This window comes from Ptychodera flava, chromosome 17 (assembly GCF_041260155.1).
Source record: "Ptychodera flava strain L36383 chromosome 17, AS_Pfla_20210202, whole genome shotgun sequence".
In the NCBI taxonomy this organism is placed as follows: domain Eukaryota; kingdom Metazoa; phylum Hemichordata; class Enteropneusta; family Ptychoderidae; genus Ptychodera; species Ptychodera flava.
Window position 1 is genome coordinate 37,417,903 of NC_091944.1, and position 26,082 is coordinate 37,443,984.

The 26,082-nt window shown below is 36.8% G+C and overlaps 1 protein-coding gene across 1 annotated transcript in view; it reads left to right on the top strand.

The window, feature by feature from the left end:
• The window catches only part of LOC139116248 (tyrosine-protein kinase JAK2-like), a 42,567-nt gene extending 17,166 nt beyond the window's left edge, over nt 1-25,401 (top strand). The window contains exons 9-18 of the mRNA XM_070678838.1: nt 38-186; nt 467-605; nt 927-1,077; nt 1,501-1,682; nt 5,140-5,256; nt 5,660-5,858; nt 6,282-6,406; nt 9,270-9,451; nt 12,067-12,171; nt 21,764-25,401. Of these exons, the coding sequence (XP_070534939.1) occupies nt 38-186; nt 467-605; nt 927-1,077; nt 1,501-1,682; nt 5,140-5,256; nt 5,660-5,858; nt 6,282-6,406; nt 9,270-9,451; nt 12,067-12,171; nt 21,764-21,965 (1,551 nt within the window). The 3' untranslated portion in view covers nt 21,966-25,401. The remainder of the gene's footprint in view (nt 1-37; nt 187-466; nt 606-926; nt 1,078-1,500; nt 1,683-5,139; nt 5,257-5,659; nt 5,859-6,281; nt 6,407-9,269; nt 9,452-12,066; nt 12,172-21,763) is intronic.
• The last annotated feature ends 681 nt before the right edge of the window (nt 25,402-26,082 follow it).

Consider the following 26,082-nt stretch of genomic DNA (forward strand, 5'->3'; position numbering starts at 1 on the left):
GAAGAAAATATTACAGTATAACCTCTTTTGTCATCAGGAGGAGCAATCTGTGGTCCATGGTAGTATTTGTGCAAGGAATGTTTTAGTTGCAAGTGAACCAAACCAATTCCATGTCAAGTTGGCAGATCCATTGTTTGGAAATATCTATTATGCTTTAAAAGCAGACCATGAAGCTAGACTTAACAGGTAAGTCAGTTGAGTTCAAATTTCTAATTCATAGACTTTTGTTCTTCCAGTAAGTATTGGAAGAAAGAAATTATGAAGATATTTCTTTTCTAGATGAATGAACAAGTGCTAAATAATGACTTGCTACTTGTTAATACATTTTGAAAAAGAATTATCAAGAGGTAGTCCACTGGTTTTTGTACAAATGTTATCAGAGGAATTACTATAATAACATTTCGTAATTCATAGATAATTTTTCCAAGTATGTAGCTGAATTTCATCCTTTGATGTTTTTATGCAGAGTACCATGGACTCCACCGGAGCATCTAGTGTGCAGAGTTAGAGCAAATAGAGATTTAGATAAGTTTGCCTATGGTGTCTGCTGTTGGGAAGTTTTTAGTCTTGGACATGAACCATTTCAGAAAAGACGACATGAAGATGTGAGTCATGTACTTTCTGTCTTGTGTACATTTATGATGAAGGGCAGACCCATCATCAAATGTTATCTTGCTATGAAAACAATCCATTGTACTGATATCTATCTTTCATGCAAGATTGTGAATAAAAATGTCAATAAGACAGGTACTGTAGATTCAAATCAGATTCAAAGTAATAATGACTTGATCATTGTCAATGACTTAGGTACGTACATGGTAGCTTTGGCTCAGAGTCTGAATTCAGTCCATATCTGTCTGTCCCCTGGAGTCATTCTCAGCACAATCAGTAATCATGATCATGATAACCTATGAAATGTATTTCAGATAAGAAAGATGTATTTGGAAGGGAAAAGACCTCCATTGGATGGCTTACCATGTTCAGTGACCAGTATTATCAATCAGTGTTGGCATCAAGATCCCATTGAAAGACCACCTTTTAAATGTGTTTTGCGAGATTTCAGGAAGATACCTGCAGGTAGGTTCAGTAACAATATGGAAGATGTATTACAGCTGTTTTCAGATGCAGATGATATTCGCATCAGACTGTAAAAATTTGGGGACATTTGTCATGATCAGACAAAACATCTTGTCTCAAACTACTCAGCTGATAGCTGTCAAATTGTACTTATGGATGCCCAGAGATAACTCTGTTCAGATTCTTTTCAATGCTCAAAATATCTTCATTCAAATTCTATACAATGCTGGAGATAACTCCATTCAAATTCTATTCTGTGCTGGAGACATTGCATGTGTAACTTATCAGGTCAGTTTGGTCATTTTCATCCAAGATATTCAGAAACTGCTTGTCTGATAGCTTTCATGTTTGATATATCAAATATACATCAGTTATGATCAAATGGAAACACAGTATTTCTTAAACTATTTTTTATGTTTTCAGACACTTTTGAGAGTGGAAGATTACCCCATGAGTGGTCAAGATCTATATCTGAAATCCATATGCCAGAAACTGAGATGCACAATGGAGCTAATGGAGGAGACAGCGGTGTTGTTGATGTACCCGTAAATTCCAGTAATTCAGAAGATTTTACCAATGAAACGTCATCCTCTGGGATAGATCAAGTACGTACATAATATTGATTTATTCTAAGCTAGAAGCTAAGGATCATGTCCATGTCTGCAAACTCCAAAATCCTACCTATCCTTGTGTACGTTCTCAATTTGAGCCAGATAATGCATGGTTTTAGGCCACTGAATGTCTTCTAATGATAATATCTCATTATTGACTGATTTGCATACTCAAACATATAATTGAAATATGCATAATTGAGTAGATTTACTTAGGAAATTGAGTATCGGATAATTTGAGGGGAAAATGACAAATTAGCCTTACAGCACACCAACTGTGATGCCATAGTGATTTGTAAGACCTTATATTGCTGAGGCTAGATGACTTCAATATATAGTGTAGGAGCAAATTTGTATTTTTGATGCTATGATGTGACTTTCCAAACAATTTTGACATATACCAGTAATCTCTGGTCTTAAATCAGTATGTTTTATCTGTAAACAAAACAAAACAAACAAAACAAAATGTATCTCAACAGTTCTGTGGCAGGGGATGATAAACTGAAATATCGCAAAAGTATCTACCCATATCAGATTCTACTATTGCAATTAAATTATCTATGTCAGATTCTAGTATTCATTACAAATTTTATTATAGAGACAGGAAATGCATAGCTTATTTTATCAGGTCCTATTGCAGCACCATGTAATTTGTTATTAATCAACAAAAGGTTGTGCCCTTTTGACTCCATAAACTTCTCTGAGCATATTGATAATGTGTTAAGAAAGCAATGCATAACCTTTGCTTTTTAAACTGTTATTGCAAAGATTTCTGTTATGTACAGTCTTTAAAGACCCTGTACCAGTATATCGCCTGGTATGAGGCGGCTTCAAATACTGCTTTCTCATCTGAAATCAGTGACAAAAGAATCTTGTAGATAAGGTTGAATGTGTTCAAAAGAAATTTATGAAATACGTGTTTTGAACTAAGTATGGGCCATTGTTCTTCAAGACACAGAATTATGTAAACTTTTTAAAGTGCTTCCTTCCTATAATTCTATACAAATGTGTTCATTGGTAAATTGTCTTTGACTCAAATCCAACTGAACGTTCAGCATAGTCTGCAGGTTAGCCTTTCATTTCAGTTTCCCATTTCCAAAATCAATGTTCATTATACTTTTCATGCTACATGCTGTAAGCAATTATGACAAAACATCAATATTACATTGGAGTATTAACATCTTTGACAGATTTAGTCATTTAAAACTAGCATAATGAATTATTTTTATTTAAACACTTTGGTACAACATATTGTAAAGTTACTGTAATCTATGCAATCTAAGTGGGCAAAAAGGCAATTGCATGTAGCAGGCAATTGTACGTGCGGAGTCTGACAAAAATTTTTAGCTCTGCTGTCAGTGATGTGGAGCTTATAAAATAGGTTGATTTTTCTGTCGTCATCCTTCGTCGTTGTCTGTCGTCGTCTGTCAACAATTGCCTTCTCCTCTGAAAATGCAAGTCCGATTGCTTTGAAATTTTATATGCAGTTCACTTGGGTGACCTCACTTAAGGTTTTTCAAATCGTGGTGAAATTTGCATATTTCTATTTTTTGGGCATTTTTAGCTCATATTTGGTTTTATATATTAATACCAAAAAGAGCTTATATGATGAGTCGGTGGCGTCTGTATGTATATATGTGGGTATGTATGTGCGGATGTATGTCTGTCACACACAAAGGCTCCCATACCACCAAAGCTACCGTCTCAGTATTTGGTGTACAGGTAGATGCAGGGGTTGAGATGTTAATTTGTTTCAAATGAACACGTCAGTGTCAAAAATGTGCAAATGAGGTAAGAAAAAGGGAAATCCTGCAGGAGTGGTTGCAGTAACTGAATCAGCCCACACATCTGAATAAGAGGATTTTGACCCTTAACCTATTTGTATGCAGGGTACCTATTATGTTTGGGAGTGGTAGCAGTAACTGAAACTAAAGTTGACTATTTGCTAAAGTTGACCTTCAGTACCTAAAGTTTCAGACCTTATTTACTTTTGTCATTCTTGTTTTTTCTGGTGTAAATATTTCTTGTTGTTTTTCTGGTTGTACTGTGCAGAAATTGTCATAACATCAACGTATAATTTTCCTGCACTGAACAGATAGAAACAACACTTATTGTTGATCTTTGGTATGTACCAATTCTTATCAAATTTGAGTGACACCGTATAATTGCGGTATTTTTTGCTGTTTTTGGTAAAAAAAAAATCATCTTCTCTGAAACCGCTTGTCTGATTGCTTCGAAATTTGTTACGCAGTTTACTTAGGGTGAGTTCAGTTAGATTTGTTCCAATCGTGGTGAACTTTGCATATTTTTATTTTTAAGGCAATTTTTGTCGTTTTTGGTAAGAAAATCTTTAAAAATCTTCTTCTTTAGAACTACCAGTCAGATAGCTTTAATATTTGGTACATAGGTCCCAAGGAATGATCTATTTCAGATTTGTTCAAATTGTGCAGAAATATGCAAATTTGCATTTTTAAGGCAATTTTTGCCATTTTTGGTCAAAAAATGTGTTTCTCAAAAAGTACTGGTCTGATAGCTTTGAAATTTGGTATACAGGTTTCTATAGATGAACTAAGTAATATATATTGAATTTCTGATGAAATCTGTAATTCTGTATTTTTGGGGCAATTTTTGCCATTTTTGGTCAAAAAATGTGTATTTCCAAAACTACTCATCTGATAGCTTTGAAATTTGGTATACAGGTTCCTACAGATGATCTTAATGATATTTATTGACATAATGATGAAATCTGCAATTTTGTATTTTTTGGCAATTTTTTCAATTTTTTGTCAGTCAAAAAATGTATTTCTTAAAAAGTACTGGTCTGATAGCTTTGAAATTCGATATGCAGGTTCCTACAGATGAACTAAATGTGATATTTTGAAATTATGATGAAATCTGTAATTTTGTTTTTGGGGCAATTTTTGCCATTTTTTGTCAAAAAATTTGTTTCTCAAAAACTGCAAGTTGATAGCTTTGATATTTGATATATAGGTTCCAAGGGATTATTTTAATAATATATGATATATTGAAATTATGGTGAAATCTGCAATTTTTATTTTTGGGGGCAATTTTTGCCATTTTTGGTCAGAAAATTTCATTCTCAAAAACTATTCGTCAGATAGCTTTGGTTGACATGTTCTTAGGGATGATTCAATGTGATATATTCAAATTATGATGAAATCTTCAATTGTGTATTTTTGCAGCTATTTTAGCCACTTTTTTCTAGCCACTGAAATGAGCTATCAAAGATTTCCACCTTCTTCATCAACATGTGTCAAAAATAGTTATTTTCTACATAAACACAACGGAGCTATATCGGCCATTAGGTCGCTTGTTTTCATATATTTATCTCTTGTTTGTTATTAAAAAAATTGTTAGTAGCCTTGAATCGTAAGCACAATGAAGTATTATTATTTGAAAACATAAGTCATTTGCATTTTGTGTTTTACAGCCTCAACCCCAGCCATTACAGTCCAGAGATATCCTTACTGAAGATGACTTGGCAGATATTCTAGATCCTGTTCATATTGAAATTGATTCCCTAGATTTGAAAGAGGAATTAGGACATGTAAGTATTAGAGTGGTCCAGATCAATTTAGACATGTAAGCGTCAGAGTGGTCAAAGTGATTTGTGTCATGGAAGTGTAAGAGTGGTCAAGGTGAATTGTGACATGTAATTATTAGAGTGGTCAAGGTGAATTGTGACATGTAATTATTAGAGTGGTCAAGGTGAATTGTGACATGTAATTATTAGAGTGGTCAAGGTGAATTGTGACATGTAATTATGAGAGTGGTCAAGGTGAATTGTGACATGTAAATATTAGAGTGGTCAAGGTGAATTGTGACATGTAATTATTAGAGTGGTCAAGGTGAATTGTGATATGTAAACATCCGAGTGACATTCAATCGATGTTAAGGTCTTCATGACCGAGCACAACTGAATTATCTGATTTTCAAAACTTTTCTATTAGGGGCATTATGGACTAGTAAAGAAAGGCATCTTGAAGCGGTATCCCAATATTCCAGAGAAAAATGAGGAGGTTGCAGTTAAACTACTCCCTAAGCCATTAGCCAATAACAAAAGCCACACAGAAGAATTTATGCAAGAAATCCGACGTACTGCAGAATTGGACTGTGAGAGAGTTGTCAAAGTTAAAGGAATTTGCCAAGGTATATGGTACAACAATGATAAATAGCAAGACAAATGTCAATACTGTAGTTTTGAAAACCTGGTATATCTAAAGATACCTGCTGAAGTGTAAAATACAGGACATAGAATTATCCAGAATTATCTCCTGCTGTTTGCCTGAAACAGGAATTAAACCATAGGGATTGAGAACATCCATTAATGTACTTGTCCATGTTGTCTCACAAGCATTGCAGTCGCTAAGTGAATGCTGATACCTTAGGCTGCCGTTTAGATCCATCATCGTTGCAGTGTCAGAAAATATGAAAGGCAAATACTGTGTAAAAGGTCAAGGCAGAGTCTGTTCAACTGATTAATAAGTAGATTAACTAAGTACTGACCATTAAATTGATGGTATTAAAATATGATATTTATAATAACATTTTCTTATTTTGATGACTGAGCAGATAAAGTACTTGGATTAATGATGGTGATGGAGTACCTTCCAAAAGGAGCATTGAACAGTCATCTCAACAAACATAAAAAGTTAAACATAAAGATTCTCTGTACCTATTCATTACAAGTTGCTGAGGTAAGCTGCTTTCATATTCATATCATGCCATGTCATGTCACCATGTCACATCATGCCATATGCCATGTCACCATATCACGCCATGCTGTCACCATGTCACATCACGCCATGCCATGTCACTGTGTCTGGTTTTCAAATTAGACACAGCTCATTGGTATCAAAACTAGTGAGACAGGGATACACATCAAAAAGACTCATGAAGACTTTAAACAGTTTACGATCAATATGACAACATTGTGGCCAAATATGACACCTTGGTCACCCAAATGGTTAGCGAGAGCATTTCTAGCTTTGACTTATTACAGTGATTCTTATTGTATCATTTCATACAATATTTAGACAATTTTGGGAACAATCCTAACGGGTGTAGCATGCTAGCAGGGTACGCTTATATTCTGGACACCTGATACCACCACTAATTATCGGTGGTTCAGGATGGTCCTACTTAAATTTGTAAACCATAAATGTCCCATGGACCTGGTAATGTATTACCTTAATGGAAATGATTATTGTACCAGTTTAATGTCATATTCCCATTCCATTTCATATTAAAGTTCGCTGTATTTGTTCAAGTATAATACCAAATATTATACACCTACTGCCGTAACCTATGGCAGTTTGACCGTCCAAAAACTTTCCTTATTTTGTATAGTACGCGGAGTCCCGAATACGGGAGACGCGTGAATTTTCAGGGGTTTGTAGCAATTTATTTCAACAATCGTGTGCGTTCCACTCATATCGCGCGTGCCGCATCCCTCAAAATTTACCATAGAATTAGTTTATACGGACGACGGACGATTAATGGAGGGAGGTGTATAATAATAGGGTTATACACAAAATACGGCCCTGTATGGACTCGGGCTCAGTGAGTGACGTATTGGACTCGCCTCCGCTCGTCCAATACGTCACTCACTGAGCCCTCGTCCTTACAGGGCCGTATTTTGTGAATAACCCTATAATATAAGACCCTTTCAAAGTTTAAGGGCAATTTTTAAAATGCTGTACATCTCTGTATAAGACATGCCCTTGCTTGAATAAAGGAGCCAAAAAACAACAAAGGTGTGACCGGAACAATTAGATATGTGCAGTTGTGGTTGATTGACAAACTTTAAATCTTAAGGACATCTTTATCAGGCTTTGTTTCACCATAAAGATAGCAGCTGTACTCATGTATTTGAAAACATGGAGATTGTAAGGGGCAGTTTTAAAGCATTGGGAAGATGTAATGAATTATTGTACTGGGTAAAAGTAATTTTTAAGTGAAAGAAACTAATGTTAGAATAATGTTAAAATAACACAAACATTGTTATACTACAACGCATGTTTAATCACAACAGTTTGACTTTAATATTGTTGTTAGTCTGGTAGTAGCATAGCAACACTGTCATCAGAATCTGGTAGTAGCATAGCAACACTGTCATCTGAGTCTGGTAGTAGCATAGCAACACTGTCATCTGAGTCTGGTAGTAGCATAGCAACACTGTCATCAGGGTCTGGTAGTAGCACAGCAATACTGTCATCTGAGTCTGGTAGTAGCGTAGCAATACTGTCATCTGAGTCTGGTAGTAGCATAGCAACACTGTCATCAGAGTCTGGTAGTAGCATAGCAATCCTGTCATCACTGTCATCTGAGTCTGGTAGTAGCATAGCAACACTGTCATCTGAGTCTGGTAGTAGCATAGCAACCCTGTCATCAGGGTTTGTCAGTAGTGTAACAACACTGTCATCTGAGTCTGGTAGTAGCATACCGTAGCAACACTGTCATCTGAGTCTGGTAGTAGCATAGCAACACTGTCATCAGAGTCTGGTAGTAGCATAGCAACCCTGTCATCAGGGTCTGGTAGTAGCATAGCAACACTGTCATCAGGGTCTGGTAGTAGTGTAACAACACTGTCATCAGAGTCTTGTAGTAGCATAGCAACACTGTCATCTGAGTCTGGTAGTAGCGTAGCAACCCTGTAATCAGAGTCTGGTAGTAGCATAGCAACACTGTCATCAGAGTCTGGTAGTAGCATAGCAACACTGTCATCAGAGTCTGGTAGTAGCATAGCAACACTGTCATCAGGGTCCGGTAGCAGTGTAACAACCCTGTCATCAGAGTCTGGTAGTAGCATAGCAACACTGTCATCAGAGTCTGGTAGTAGCATAGCAACACTGTCATCTGAGTCTGGTAGTAGCATAGCAACCCTGTCATCAGGGTTTGTCAGTAGTTTAACAACACTGTACATGTACAATTTCCATGAAGATATTCACCGAGTTGCAGATGAAAGATTTCAATAAAGTTTAGAGGATGTCAGCGTCTAACTGTGTTAACCATAATAATTGTCTCACAACCAAGATGTAATTCAAATATTTAGTAAATGACCAGAGTTGCTCAGCAAGCAAGTCCTATTTGAAGGTGTTTTTGTGTAAAGGGCAAACCAAAGAAAATCCTACAGATTGTCAATGTCTTTTGGAATTCAGGAAGTATAAAATATTTGATGTAGGTTGATGCATTGGCCACATTCTCTCTATAGCTGGAAGTGATTGAAATTGACCACCTGCAACTTGGATTTCCTATCACAATGAACAATGAACTACCACTTATAACTCTTTTCAGATTCCATAATTCAGGTTGATAAGTCTGAAGGGATATGCTTTGGCCCTTAAGAATTTTTAAAGTTGTGTTAATCAACATATATGGCTGCTAAAATTCAAATCCCCTTTGTCTATTTTGTATTCTTATGTTTGATTATCAGACAGTCATAAAGGTTTAATATCTACAAATTACTGATTAATAATTGGCACTGGTATTGCATTGCTCAGTAAATTGCTTTGTAAGTGTTCATTGCTGTTTGTGATTGTGCCTTCTATCTCATTGTAGGGGATGAAGTATCTTGCCAGTAAACAAGTTGTACATCGTGACTTGGCAGCAAGGAACATATTGGTTGCCACAATGGATTCTGTCAAGATAAGTGATTTTGGACTAGCCAGACATATGAAAGGTGGTAGCAATAGCAGCCTGTATTATCGACAAAAATCACATCAGGAGAACCCAATTTTATGGTAAATCATCTTTTCTTTATTAAATAATTAAAAATTATTTAGTCTTACGATCTTCTGATTATATTGGGAAATACATATCTTGATCATTATACTTAATTTATGCTCTACTGCAGCAAGATTATTGTGATTTTCGTGATGAAAAGTTTGCATTTTTACAGAAGTATCTGTTGTACTAGGTGATTTACTGTTGAAAGAAGACAAAAGTAATGTGAACAGTCTTCAAGAGTGTAAGTCTTAAGGTCTGTCTTAATTTTGCTGAATAATTTTTACTCACAAGGGTGTAAGTCTTAAGTTATGCATGGGTTAATTTTGCTGTTTCAAATAATTATTTTACTCACAAGAGTTTAAGTCTTGAGGTCTGCCTGTGTTAATGATGCTGTAATACAAATAATTACTCATATGGAGTCAGTTGTTTCAGCTCAGAGTTATTGTAACTGCAAATTTTCACCCAAGCAAAACCAGACTTACACTGCTTACCTATGATGAAAATGCCTGACAATCCAGTTTCCCGCAACCACTTCAGTGTTTGTGTCCACATATAGTACAAGGTGAATGTTTATTTTTTCTATTTACTTGCTCAGGCCCATCTGTTTTTTTATCATGTCAAATTCATTCTGCAGTTGTAATATGCTGGATCATACAGCTAAATAATCATTTGTATATTAAACAAGTCATCGTTGATGACACAGTCCCTTCTTGTTAGTGGGTACTTTGATTGCAAGAGTCCTCTTCATTAATTGCATCTGTGATTAAAAATCTGTGATACAGATGGGGCTTAATGGCCGAGAATGAGTCACCATGGTGATGAAATGTAAAACCAATCTGGGCTACCACCCTAATTACAAAACATCATTAAATAAATCAATTAGTAATTAATCAACAGGATGTTGCTAAACATTTTTGCATCCTATTATATCACTGACAGATTATCACCTGTACCATATTTTGTAAAGTTTGATGCAATGCTTCTGGACATTCACCTTCAAAACAAAATTCACTATGTGCATGCTAACCTTCAATTAATTTATACGATACTGCTAAGTGTCATTAAATTGTATATACAACACTGTGAGATCAACATCTGTTCCAAGTCTCATCAAATTTGATGAAGTATTTCTGGACATATCACTCTTAAGGAAAGTTCATTAAATATGCAATTAAAATTTATTAACATTAACATGACACTGATAAATGTCTTTATTTACTGTCAAAGCAATGTGAGCTCAAAATCTGTAACAATTTTCATGAAATATTATGTCCTATTTCTTGACATATCAGCCTAATTACAAAAATTCAATAAATATGCAAATCAGCATTTAATTGACTTGAGACAACTACATATCATGAAACAAATTGATGTTCATATGTATGACATAGGTCAATGTCCTTGTACCAACTTTGAATGATATTGATTGAAATATGTCTGAGTAATGACTCTGGACATAAAAAAATTGTAACAAAATGGCCACCGGGCAGCCATATTGAATCATATCGTAAAGCAAATCGACGTGCTCATGTATTACATTGGTCAATGTCCTTGAACGAACTTTTAATAAAATCAGTTCAGACGTACCTGAGTTATGGCTCGGGACATGATAAACTGGTAACAAAATGGCCGCGTGGTGGATCATATCACAAAACAAGTCACCTCGCATGTGTAAGACGTAGAGAGTAATCCTTGTACCCAGTTTGAATGAAATCACTCCAGACATCTCTGAGAAATTTGCATGAACAGACATACAGACAGATGCATGCATGCACGCATGCATACACGGACCTGACCAAACCTATAAATTTCCCAGGACGATGTCCTTGGGGGCTGAAAAACCATAGACAGTAGAGAGATGGACACTTCTCTGCCACATTTCTGTTTAAGTTACTGTGTTTTATTTTTTTCATCCCATCGCCAGTAAGGAGATTATCTTCAAGGAGGTTTGGGCTTTAAGGGCTTCATGTCTTTGTTAGAATCTCATCATGCATATCGCGTGATGTGAATATGCAAAATAGATCCATGTTGTTTATGAACACAAAGGCAAGATGGACACTGCGGCATGAGCTCTGGAAAATTAGTTAGTTTAGTTTTGTAATTTGATGACTGGAGATTCTGAAAATTGTGACCCACATGATAGATATATATTGTCCTGTCAGCAAAGAAAATGTTGAAGACATCGGCATTCAGTCCCAACTTTTGAAGCATCTGGACTTGTGCTATCTGAATAAGTTTTTCAAATGTCAGTAGTGTCTACTTGTATCTCAACAGGCCCACTGCTGTGATAGACAGTCGCTAAATAAATTGTTCATTCACCCAGTGGACAGCAGATCTGATACACTGTTAAGACTATAATTATGGATATAAACACCAGCTAAGATCAATATATCTGAGTAAAATGCAAATATTAGGTGTTCAAAATTTGTGTATACAATTATGAAAATGTAAACAATTGACATACTCTCATTTTGGTGTATCACATCTAACCAAATGTGAGTAGAGTGTCGTTGACACTATATTTTCAAAATTCTGTTCAAGTTAACATTTTGTTTGCAAAAGCAAAAACACCTACAATTTTTTTGAAACCAGGTTGACATCTAAGTCTCACTGTGATTTACTGTTACAGGCATGCACCAGAGAGTATTAGTAATAAAAAATATGATTCCAAAGGTGATGTTTGGGGTTATGGTGTGTTGTTATGGGAAATCTTCACATACGGTGAAAGGCCAAGGTAAGTGTGTTCCCCTGGTCTGACTTGCAGCAATTTGGAAGCTCTTATCCAATTGGTTGGCACAATCTTACCATTATAATTAAATAATACAAATAAACTCCCTAAGTTGTCGTGAATATCGACAATCGACCAATCAGATATAACTTGCAAACACGCTGCAAGTCAGCAGACTGTCTTTGTAGTAGTTGATTATGCTAATTTGATCTGTTTAACCTATTGACCTATCAATTGGTACTGACTTAGAGGGTCTGATGAGCTGGCAATTCTACATATGGAAAAGCACATGTTGAAGTGGGCAGTAATTTTATTGGTGCAGTCAGTAGGATTTCAACTTTGAAACACGACTCAACTTAGAAAAATTGAAGAGTTTATGAAAAGGAATGATTTGTCAGCCTATACAGAAAGATGAATCTGTACTCGATTTAGAAGCTTGAGCATATTTCAAACCCCAGCTTGAGAGCTCAACTTGCCATAGTGTCGGACAGCGGCAATGGCACTGAAGAAGATGGTAAGAATTTGGCAATCTTTTGGACTGTAATTGGAAGGAACACATGGTGTTGTGAGACATGCTGTCACTCCAAATACACCTGCTTTCAAAAAGTTATGAAGAGTTTATGGCCATTCTGAATCTATATTATAATCTGAAGCATTTAGTAATTGCTGAGAGGTTTAACTTCCGCGAAAGGAATGAACATGAAGGTGAGACTGCAGCCAAATAGTTGTTAGAATTGAGAATCCTTGCTGGCTCTTTTGATGTAAAATATTGTCTAGATGGAGCCTTGCCACAAGTTGTGTGACAGATTTATATGTGGACTATTAAAAAGATCCTACTGTTCACAAGAAACTATGTGCAGAAAATGATCTGACAGTGAAACAAGCATTTTAAATAGCTCAAATATATGAATCTGCAGACAAGCAAGTCAAGCATTTTAAGACTGTATTCATTCAGTACAAGTGAGAAAAAATGCAGAGAAGCTGTATTTTCGATGTCTACGTCTAAAGTTTGCTCACCACTTTTGTAAACAATACCTCAAAGAGCAGAACTGTAGAAATTGTAATAAGAGGCAATGTTGGCAAAAGTCTGGAAAGGAAAAACCCCAAAGCCATTTCCAGTATATTGCAAACCCTGTATAGTCACACAGTACAATAAATTACCCACAATGCAGTTTGATTTGTACCAATGACATTATTGTTCTCATAACTTTTTCAGTTCTGCATAAGCAATAATGTAAAGTCTCACGATAATTGATTAATTTTATTTATTAAAAGTATGTTGAAATATTGTAGTATAAATTTCAAAGAAACCATCAAATAACCATAAAAGTCGCATTCTGCAGGTACTACAAATGTCACAGCTTTGGAAAACAAGTTATGACCAGCTGAAGGGGTCATTCTCTGAAAAAAGTTAGCATGTGAATTTCTTTTATGTCTTTTCTATTTGGAAAAAATCAATAACCTTTTGTTTCATAAAACCGGTGCAACTAGTCTCCCTATTTTCCATCACATTATTCTGTACGGCTGACGACACAATCACTGGAAAATTTACAAAAATCCTATCTCCTCTCTCAATCAAGCACAATTTTCTTAATCCTTTAAAATTGGAATTGAGAAGAAATGTGTCCTTAAAACTACGTTTTCAAAATTTTTACAACTAGTCCAGGAATTTGTCTACACATGGGAGACGTGGTAGACTTGACAGGGGAATCTACGTTGGTACAAATCATGATGTATTATGGGAAATCTCTAGTACTGTTAGTCATTACAAGTTCACCGCAAACCCTGTTTAGTCATTTCCAGTCCATTGCAATCCCGGTATTAGCTGCAAAATTGTAGCTCTACAGTGATGGTCGGTGAGTTTTGGTTTTTGCAACCTTGCTCACCAGTAGTGCTACAATGCCAATGGCCCTGTAGTGTTCCAAATAAGCGCGTCGCACATGATGAGGCATCTTGGTGTGGAATCCTACATATTTACTGCATTCGGTCGTAGAGATACAATTTTGCAGCTATCCCGGTATAGTCATTTCCAGTTCATTGCAAATCCTTTATAGTCATTTCCAGTTCATCTCAAACCCTGTATGGTCACTTCCAGTTTATTGCAAACTCTGTATAGTCATTTCCAATTCATCCCAAACTTTGTGTAGTTATTTCTAGTTAATTTGAACCCTGTATAGGCATTTCCAGTTCATTTGCAAATCCTGTATAGTCATTTCAGGGCTTGAAATTAACTTTTTCCCCTGATAGTCCACTTGGGCTACTATTTTCTGAAGTTGGTAGCCCAGAGCCCATGCATATTTTAGTTTAGGCAAACTTTTTCCCCTGATAGTCCACTTGGGCTACCATTTTCTGAAGTTGGTAGCCCAGAGCCCATGCATATTTTAGTTTAGGGATATACAAGAAAAAGCAATTTATCAAGATTCTGCCCATGAAGTGAATTTTCTAGTCATTTGATGCAAATACTTACACACCTAGTACCAAAAGGAAACAGGTATAAGCCCCCCCCCCAAAAAAAAAAAAAAAAAAAATTCTGGTCCTTGACATTCAGCAAAAGTGATGCGACGACGCGGTTTTCTTTTTTTTCCCGTTTTTATTCTTAACAATGCTGGTTTGGCACTATTGATGCAACAGTTATTGTCTTTTTTCACTGGCTGCATAACACTTCGTTTTCTGTTTAGCATTTTTGGACATGCAAACAGGGATATCAAGGATAGCTGTACTGATTAGTATGTAACCCCCAAAAATGCCACAATGTGCAGGTTCTGAAATGATGCATGCGGTGACCAGAAAGTCTTTTTTTGCCTAATGAACAACAGTGACACTCAAAAGTTTGGTGACCTATTGACAACTCGTTTCATTCTCAGAGTTGTATGAAAATTTTGATAGTCGTCATGACAACAATTATGACCTTCTCAGCATGTTGAGACTAGACATACTGTTGCAATGCTAAAAATAGACCATGGGCTTTCTGCAGGGAGGAGGCATATTGTCCACGAGTGATACATTATGATCAAAATATTATGAAAATGCGTTTTCATCAGCCATCATTTCCTGTGCCTGTCATCCAAGTGCATCAGTTGGGATATGGAAACTTTGGTTGTCTTTGTAATTGGCATCACAAAGTCATAGTCTGGCCTTACTGTGTCCAACTGGATTTGACTGCAATTTAGCCCATCCTAAAGTGACGGACCGGACATGGCACACCAAGTACTGACTGAATTTTATTTCCCCGGTCTTTGGTAGTCCGTGTGGGCTACCATTTCATGGATTTTGGTAGTCCCAAAGAAAAGTTGGTAGTCTGTGGAAGCGGGACTACCGCTAATTTCGAGTCCTGCATTACCAGTTCATTGCAATCCTGGTATAGCCATTGTTAGTTAATAACAAACCCTGTAAGGTCATTTCCAGTTCATTGCAAACCCTGAGCTATGTAAGCGGTCTGAAATCACCAAAGTGCGCCTGCAAACTGCGCCGGCGCATTTCAAACTGCGCCCCCATTTTGCGCCGGTATATTGCGCCGCCCAAAATGCGCCCTTACTCTGCGCCATTGCGAAGTTTCAATGTCAACCACGGTATTAATAGTCTATTTTAGTTTAGTCAGGCGATTTCAAAGAAATATTCATGTTTTTCGTAGGAAATATGGTGAAATGTGTCACTAAAATGCGGAGGATGGAAGTAATTTTTTCCGACACGTATGTGAAGTATGTAATAACATCACCCGAGAGGGAAGGTAACTCCGAGCCAGTCGAGTGTCATTTGCATCGTAAATCGACCTTTAAATCTGTTTGTAGTTTCTACCCAAACCTTGTCGGTAAATACTTTCACAGGTTAAAAAAGACGCTAAATTTTACTCTCAAACTATTTCGATGGCCAAATATCTCTGCCATTATACATTTCGTAGGGTAACTCTATACTCAGTATATGGCGAGAGTGTCCTGGCTGTCTCAGTGTCTGAATAGGCGGTGCAGCCGTAAACCGAACATTCCATACTCATTCCCTTGTTTGATCGGAACCTCTTGGACCGTAATTCTTGCTCTAATTCTGCGGCCTTTGAATCGTCCAATAATTGCTACTTCCAATTCATGACGACCCCAAATGATAAGGAATGCGACTGATTCTGAGACTCTCAGTTCATAGAAGAGTCAAAGTGCGATCACGTTTGCGACTGAACTTGAGACTCCCTTTCGCTTTGTGATGCACATTTGCGAGTGAATTTGAGACCTGGTCTGATACTCTCATTTAACGTGCAAACAGCAAATGCGACCGTCCTTACGACTGACTTCCTGACGTAAGGTATGTAAGGGTACCGGAAATCGACAAGTGCGAGGCTAAAGTTAGGAGAGCGAATGTGAGGGCTTGAAGTGTACGTGCTCACTATGAAAGTGCGATCGATAGTGAGAATGTGAAGTGAACTCGGACTGTACATAGTTAGTGCTTGTCAGCATTATTTCATCACTTTGGTCGAATGAAAACTTACGATCAAAGTCATTGCTAAAACAGCGATACAATCTCCATGGAAGTACAGTGCTGTGTATCATGAGCGAACCGCTGAGTGAATTCATCATTGAAGTCCCGATGGAAATTATTGCAACACTCTTATTTCCAAACACCAAGAAGTTGATATATTCGTCTAAATAAAATATGAATGAGACATTCATCTTTACATAATGGAGAATAGAATATTATATCAGACTACGAAGAACTTTATTTACCAGGTTTTAAAATCAGCGGGAGATTGATCGGGCTGGGACGTACGATTCACAGACTGATTCAAAGTGCTGGTCAAAGTGAAAGGGAACGCCGTGAACACTCAATCCCGATGGGTATTTATATAGTTATGTCAAACACGGGAGTCACAACCATGATTAGGCTATTCAGAGTCAATTAACCTTGAAACTGACCAAACGATAGCATACAATTACATGCAATCTACGTCTAGTGTCCTGTGACACTATGGCGGGTTTCCGAGTCCCTGTCGCGGTTCGGAAAACGACCTGCTGACAGCTGATGACAAAACACGCTCATGCTTTTGATCATAGACCCTGGAGTGATGTTTTGATGGATTTCAAGCTCCCTTACCCTATAAACAACTTGAAACTAAAATGAAAGACGAAAAAAGATCCGTGAACGGACGAGAGATTTCCTGTAGAAACTTCAGATATTTACTGAGGCGGATCATCTATTTTTTTACATCCATGGGCGGATCATGGCAGTGAAATTTACCTCAATGGATGGATCGATCGGAGCACCGAGAATATGGCATTTCCCATTTGATTTCCAAAACATCATCGTGGAGTTTCTAACAGAAAGGAAAAAAATTGAAACGACAACTGATATCGTGTCATTTAAATACGGGCTTTTAATTTGTTCATTCATTTTAGTTACTATCATCGTGCTGTTTTAGAAGATTTTTGAGGACCTAAACGACATCATGTGTTGGTCCATTGCCATGGAATCCTATGCCAACGAAAGGTGGTGACTTTTTTTCAAAGTTGAATAAAATTTCCTTTTTGGTTGTGTTAGTCAATCGAATATTTTTGTTCCCAATTGATCATAAACCCTCGATTCTCCCGTCTCTGATTCCATATTCACTGACTCATTCTTTCTCTTCTTTATCGATCGATGAAAGTAATTTAATCTTCAATACTCTTTGACAGATGTAACATCTTCACCTATATATTGTCATTAGTTTCTAACCAACGTCCAAAAAATTGGCCCGAGCGTTTGCCAAAGCACATGGGTCTATGATTGCGTGAACGGCCGTACTCTATGCATTGGGAAGATATTCATGTTGCAGTCTGCCCGAAAACAAAACCCGAGGATGTTTAGGCGATAACAAAGGCGATGTCTCAGTTGAATAAAACAAAACTAAACTTTTCGGACATCATATTTTTATCTTGGCGTCGATTCGATGTGCGACCATACGCTGATCGCCCATATTCTCCATAAACAGATAAAGCTAGTTATAACAATTCTGCGACAAATCCGTGGTGTTTCTCCCCGTGAATTCGAACGTCCTTGAACCCGTAGCCGCGATCATTGTTTTTTGATGTGTTCCGTGCTTGATGATTGGTAGAATTAATGTATCAAAATTTGAAGACACATGTGACTGAATCCTGTGATTGTTAGACAATTGATGGTGTGTAGGGGCGAGACGGAAAGCAACAATCCAAGGACCAAGCTAGGGAGCATCATGCATTGCATGCTTTCTAACAAAGAGCTGCGTGTTTCCATATCTATATACCATACGAAATCCGGCTTTGACCAATGTTCCTGTCCTGTTTCGGAGGATAACTTTCGAGCTGCGTAACCGATGTTGAGGTTCAGATATCCGAATATCTTTCGTGTTCGAAAGGCTTATTGATTTACAGTGAATACAACTTTTGTATAATTAGTTTACGTGTACATACCCAGCACACGGGGCAAAGCCAAATACTAACCAATACCAGGTTGGAAAATTTCACCGAGTCGCTCTCATCAGAGGTCGAGAAAAAAATATGTCGGTATCGTTGCTCCGCCATGTTTATTGTTGTTTGTGCGACTAGTTTGAAAGTCATAGACTTTCTTAACGGTGAAATTCATATTGCCATTCATATTTTACACACGAAGTCACCTGTCACCTCCATTCGGAAGCAAAAACGTTTACACAGAATGTTTTTATAGTGATAACTAGCTCCAGGCCGTGACATGTCTCTAGTTACGAAGAAACTTCGTAAATCAAAATCGACATCAACATTGAGCTGTGATCGTGAACCGTTAAATAAATGTCGGCAAAATAAAACATCAAATGGCTAAACTTTTTTGGGAGAGAGATAGAGAGAGAGGGGGGGGGGGGGGTTCTGCAGTCGCGAACTGATCATGGTCTTTAGGATGGATAAATGCAGAGTCGGTTTACACATTTGCGCTGCGCGCTGCACAGATATCGAAAATGTACAGATACTTCCCGAAATTTGACTTATTTTATAACATGAGTAGAACAAAACCAAAATATTGACGTTACTCTTCGGATGTTTGACTCGCAAGTTTGCTAAAGTTAGATTACATGTATACTTACAGAAATGGACGCCGTAGTCTTCTGTTCAAAAATATAGGCCTATGTTCTTCAACACCACGTTTCTTATGATCGGTGATGTCACATTTTATTATTTTTATAAATATAAATTAATGCACCGATTTCAAACCGTATTATTTTTTCTTGTCGAATTGAGAGAGTTTTTAGTAGTTCTGTAGACAAAACGATCAGAAACAGCAGAGTATCTTGGCAATGGCACGACATCTACGCTATCGTTTAGCTGCAATATTTGTACAGTTGCAGCCAGAGCCCGGGTAAGCCGAATTCGGAACGTAATAACGCCAGTTGCAGCGGCGTCCTAGATTGACTGTACCTTTGTCATTTCTGTTGAAGTACATCTGTTATTGCTACAAGCATTGTGGGCTTCATGAAACGTTGTTTCTCTGTACATGTATACCGGTCTCGCCGTTATATTCAGTGTCGTATAATCTGTTGTTTGCATGTCAACACATTGGCCTGTGTACAACCTCCTGTGGACACTAATCGTGGCCGTAATTTACACAGACATAAACATTCGATCCCGTCCGGGGATGTCAAAGGTGAACGGGATTAACTTGATCCCGGGTATCAAGTCCCTGGCCTTTATGGAGATGCAAAATTCACAAATTTTGACTGCTGCTGAGGCCAAGCCACGATACCGCCAAGTGAGTGTAATCCGTCCCATACAAACATAACATGGTCTCCTACCTCCGAGACTCCGTGAAAACATGTCATATCATTTTTCTAGCTGCATTTTTTAGGGCACGGATATTAATATCTACAGTCTACACTGCTAAAGCGTCCTGCTAGTGCTACGCAAGTGCGACTACTCGATGTTGTGACACTCGGAAGTGTTTTGGCGCAGAGTAAGGCGCAGTTTGGGCGGCGCAATATACCGGCGCAAAATGGGGGCGCAGTTTGAAATGCGCCGGCGCAGATTGCAGGCGCACTTTGGTGATTTCAGACCGCTTACATACCTGAAACCCTGTAAGGTCATTTCCAGTTCATTTGCAAATTCTGGAAAGTCATTGTTAGTTAATTGCAAACCCTGTAAGGTTATTTCCAGTTCATTGCAATCCTGGTATAGCCATTGTTAGTTAATTACAAACCCTGTAAGGTCATTTCCAGTTCATTGCAAACCCTGTAAGGTCATTTCCAGTTTATTGCAATCCTGGTATAGCCATTGTTAGTTAATTGCAAACCCTGTAAGGTCATTTCCAGTTCATTGCAATCCTGGTATAGTCATTGTTAGTTAATTGCAAACCCTGTAAGGTCATTTCCAGTTCATTGCAATCCTGGTATAGTCATTGTTAGTTAATTACAAACCCTGTAAGGTCATTTCCAATTTATTGCAATCCTGGTATAGTCATTGTTAGTTAATTGCAAACCCTGTAAGGTTATTTCCAGTTCATTGCAATCCTGGTATAGTCATTGTTAGTTAATTACAAACCCTGTAAGGTCATTTCCAGTTCATTGCAAACCCTGTAAGGTCATTTCCAGTTCATTGCAAACCCTGTAAGGTCATTTCCAGTTTATTGCAATCCTGGTATAGCCATTGTTAGTTAATTACAAACCCTGTAAGGTCATTTCCAGTTCATTGCAAACCCTGTAAGGTCATTTCCAGTTTATTGCAATCCTGGTATAGTCATTGTTAGTTAATTGCAAACCCTGTAAGGTTATTTCCAGTTCATTGCAAACCATGTACAGTCATTACCAGTTCATTTCAAACCCCTTGTAGTCATTATTAGTGAATTGCAAAACCTGTATAGTCATTTCCAGTTTCACTGCAAAACCTGTTAAGTCATTAGAAGTTTATTACAAATCCTGTATAGCTATTTTCAGTCCATCTCAAACCCTAGTTAGTTATTGGAAGTTCATTTCAAACTCTGTATAGTTATTGGAAGTTTATTCCAAACTCTGTATAATCATTGGAAGTTTAATACAAATCCTGTAGAGTGATTTCCAGTCCATTTCAAACCCTGGATAGTCATTGGAAGTGTATTACAAACCTTGGGCTGAACTGAACTGAAGATGTCTGTTATCCCACAATTCCTTGTATCTGTATAACAACAGGTTCATAAGCCTGTACGACAAGTGGATGAAATGGATAATCCATTGCGATGAATTCTGTTTCAACATTTGGGAAAGATGCTAAATGTGTCTGATAGACTGATTTACAGGAAAAAAACATCTAAAACAAAGGGATCAGTGAAAGATGTAACTGATCCAACCTGGCAAGCGTCTGTGTCGGGAAAAGTTGGAATGATTGAAGTTGATTGCAAATCCTGGGTAGAAATTATCAGTTCATTTTCTAGTTTTTGCTTTTTGACCGGTATTCCATCAATGACAAGATTATCACTTATTACGTGTTATCAGCAAACACATGTACTGTACTAGACTTTGAACTTGTCACCATACTAAGCTTTACCAACATGCAGTAACCCATCAAGAATAGATCAGTTACTCCTCCCTGACAATGGTGACATATAATGGTGGAAGGTACGTGATACTTTTTCTAAAACTTATGATTTCTTGTGTTTTGTTATGCAGGTACATAAATAAGGGAAATGAGGTGAAATTTGAGCGTCTGCTGCATGATCTGTATCAAGGACTCCGATTATCACAACCGACTCATTGCGAAGATAATGTCTATGAAATTATGAAGAAATGCTGGAACTGGGAACCAAAAGACAGGCCGGATTTTTCTGAACTTGAAGGAGAATTTCAGTCAATCATCAGCAAAATAAAGTAGTATGGAGATGATAGGACACCTATCATATTTTATCATATTTTATCTTTTGAAATTCGGAGACACATTTAATTTGAGGAATTGAAGTAATTCCTATGAGTGATAGCAGTTAGACATCTTTGCTATTAAAGTTATCCAGTTTTTACTATTGTCATATCCTTTCAATAGCTAATGAACAATACCTTACTCGTCCAGGTATAACTCCCTCCACTACTTTCAGAGGTTTTTGAAAATGCTGTACATCCATGTGTAAGCCACTACCCTAGTTTAACTTAAATACAGAAAGGTTAAGCGAGGGTAAGAGGTTGTTACAGTGAGAAAAATTACTTTTTAGATCAAAGAAACTATTAACAGATGTTAAAACAATTGAACATTAAGTTCCTGTGACAGCTTTGTAAATAAAATGGCACAGTTTTACAATACCTTTATGATTCTGTTATCCTCCATCCCCCGTTACCTATAGAGCAGTCCTACTCTGAGATCCAATCTGCCATTGTTTATTTTCATTCATATCAACAATATTGGTTTTCATCCCCAAACATGCAATTTCATTTGTGTGAAGCAATTATCCTTTCGTCTTTGAAGGGTTTTTACTGGGGACTGTCACAGTTTTCACGGTTATATGTGGTTTTCACAAGATGCCGTTTGATATTGCAGAGTACAGGTGCTTTTACATGCAGCCAATGCTTGCCGGTTCACAGTTCACACTATGCTGTTGATAGGCAGGGTATGTGTCTTTGTTCCAAGTTATGCTTTTTCATTTCATGATATGATTCTAATGGAAATTTCACCAAATTGTCCCTTCTGTATCAAGGAATTGATTAGATTGTCTATCAGTAATAATGTGATCGTGGCATGTCAGTTAATGAGATAGTGACACTACCAAATCTCCTGTACATTTTTGCCTTTTTCAATATCTTTGGATGCAAGTGGATTTTTCAATGTGATTGAAAATTGGAGTGGTGTTCAATAATCATGCATAAATTAACATAAATTAAGTATTTATGACAGAGAACTTGGATTGCTAGAGTATAAGCCCTGTCCTTATATAATGGTGCTTTGTGTTTGTGAATTAGGGGATTATACTTGGACGAGTATAGTAGAAACATTTTGCATATATTGTCTCAATATTGATGAACAACATTTAATATTTTTACAAAATCCTGATTTTTTTAGGAAAGTAATTTCATAAAACAAATTTATACTACTGCAGTAATCATTTGTACCTATATGCTGGAAAATCTTTGAAAGTCCCTGAATTTTAAAACTGCGGAAAGGCTTGGAAAAGTTCTTATAAATAAAACTTTCCAGAAAGCATTAAATAATATAGAAATAACGGGCGACGCGCTGACCATTAACGTTTATTTTTGGGCAAGGGCGAGAGGAAAGCCAAATATTAACGGGCGAGGCTTGCCGAGCCCGTTAATTTGGCTTTCCTCGAGCCCGCGCCCGCAAATAAACGTTAATGGTCAGAGCGGAGTCTGTTATTTCCATTATATTATCAGCGAACCCAAGAAAACCGTCAAAATTTCCGAAAATTTCAGGAGCGAACGACAACTGGGCCCCAGAAACTGAGCAATACGCGACGCACTGTCGCGTGTGCTTTAAAAATTGGCAAATCCGTAGATGTTTTCAGAAAAAAGTATCTCAACTTGACCTACAAGCGCTCCATTTTATTTTGTTATTGATTATGATTTACGTTTGAGGTGTAAAGTTACGATACTTTGAGTTGTTAATCTTATTATTCATATTTACGGGCATGTAAAAAAACCATGTGGTTCAGCTCGACCAATCAAAATGCGACGGGCAGGGCATGGTAATATAATCAGTCAATGATACTGTAAAAATGATATGTCAACTTATCTGTACAATGATACTTTGAAGATTGTATTTTTGGACCTGACAAAATATGTAAAAATCCTTGGATTTTTAGTTACTTTGACTGTAGGACCACAAGTGATATCAACAATTGCTGCTGGTTAACCCTTTGAGTGCCACAATCAATTTTTGCCACCTTCAGAAAATATACGCGAGTCAATTTTTTCAGATTTTTGTCAAAATTTTGAGAAAAAACTGTAGCCAATGAAATGTGATGTCCATTTGGTCCAAAATTATCACAAATTTACAGAAAAAATTTATAAAAATTGGTAAAATTTTGGGCCTAAAATTTTGGCGGGAGAAAATTACAGCACTCAAAAGGTTAACAGTGATGATGCCACATAAAGCTGACAGGGAGATGTGTGTGCATTGATTGATTGATTGATTACCTGTCAGTTCTGACAGCTTCTGTCTTGTCATTTAATTGTTTAAATATTTCTCTGTAACAACATTTTTTTTTAAAAAGTCCTTTAGGTGGTGTACTTGATATTTAATCTGAAAGTTTGGGTACAACTGATTTCCTCAACTCACTTTGTTTTATTGTACAACTTTCTGATTTGTCTATCATTCAATTTGTGTTCCTGTGTTGTGTTGGATCAGTGGGACTATTACCAATGTTCAACCTCCACTCAATCAAATAGAATTTATATTCATCCCGTCCACAGATCTCTTTTGCATTTGATTTTGTAACATATATCAATTATGCACAATGAAGTCGGTTGATCTCCAGAGATGTATACAAATTGAGATGCTTTGAAAAGTGCCATAGAGAACACACAATGCACATTTTTAACAATGGCATCAGAAAAGCAGGCAAGGTCAGACGTCAAATTCTGTTGGTGTGGCATATTCTTCACAATATGAACAAATGTGTTAAGAAAAACTGCAATCCTTCTAAAAGAATCGTGTATTTGATCTGTCATAGTAATTGGTACTATGGTTTGTTTCTGTATAATCGGAGTTGATTCTAAATCCTAGATCAGAGTTTATCACAAAATGAAAATCGTGGCATTTTGAATTTTGCCAGAAATTTATTATTCATAGTTTTAATCTGAAGTAACTATAGTTGACCTTTACCAAGTGAGGACATTATTCAGTTACAATTCCAAGTCAATATTTCAATAAACAAAAACCAGAAAATAACCTCAGTATAGTATATTCAAAAGCAACAATACGAGTAAACAGTATGCATCAATTTTCTCATTGTAGAAGAATGTCAAATATTAAATGATATCTTCTACTGAAGGTGTGTGGTGTTTTGTAACAGACTCTATGAGGTCTATGGATTTTTAACACCTAGATTTCCTCAATCTACCATTTTAATATATTTTTGATTTGTAAACAAGTGTCACGCCAGACATGAAAGTTGTATACATCTCTAGAATGCATCTTTAGAATAAATGCATCTAGAATGCAGATACTTTCAGTACAATGACTGCACACCTCATTTTATTTTTTTCATTTCAGTTTATTGCCATATCTATACAGTAATATTGTGCCATAGATTGTGCTCTTTATATTGTGCAATGAAAGTAAATAAATTGACTTGTTGATAATATAAGTGATGCACCATTGCCTGTATTCAGAGATGAATGTATAATCCGTTCCACTTCAGTATTAAAACAACAATTTCTGCTTATCATCTCTATGCAACTTATTTTGAAGTGTTTCAACTGTAATTTATTTACCATGAGGCAAAAGATTGTGTAGTTTGCTCTTGACTCATTCACTATCTTTAATACTGACTGACTGTTGGTTGCTGATGATCAAACAACATCGAAAAAATGTGGTTATATTACAGTTTTGTAATACAGTATTTTCTTGGTCTCCTCTGCTTCGCTGTGTCTGAAAAGGACAAATTCCCCATCTGTTTTGTGGTATTGCATGCACTTGTAGTTGAGAACTTCAAAAGATGAAAAAAGAATAGGTGATAATATTTCTGGACTCCACCTCAAATATACACTAATACTGGTATAAATCCCCATCTACCCTAACAAACTGCAAATCTCAGTCTACAGTAGAGATAGGCTTTATTTGTATCCAGTGCTATGCATTAAACACAGTTTGAAGAACTCCCCCCCCCCCCCCCCCAGTATGTAGGTTTCCAAGATATTGAGCAAAAGTTTCATGGTTTTGTCTCTTATCCTTCCCCAAATATAATTTAGAATTCTTAATTTTCTTTTTCTCTCTTGAAGGTCAAAGGTTAAATTCATATATATAATTTTGGACAAAGAAAAGCGTA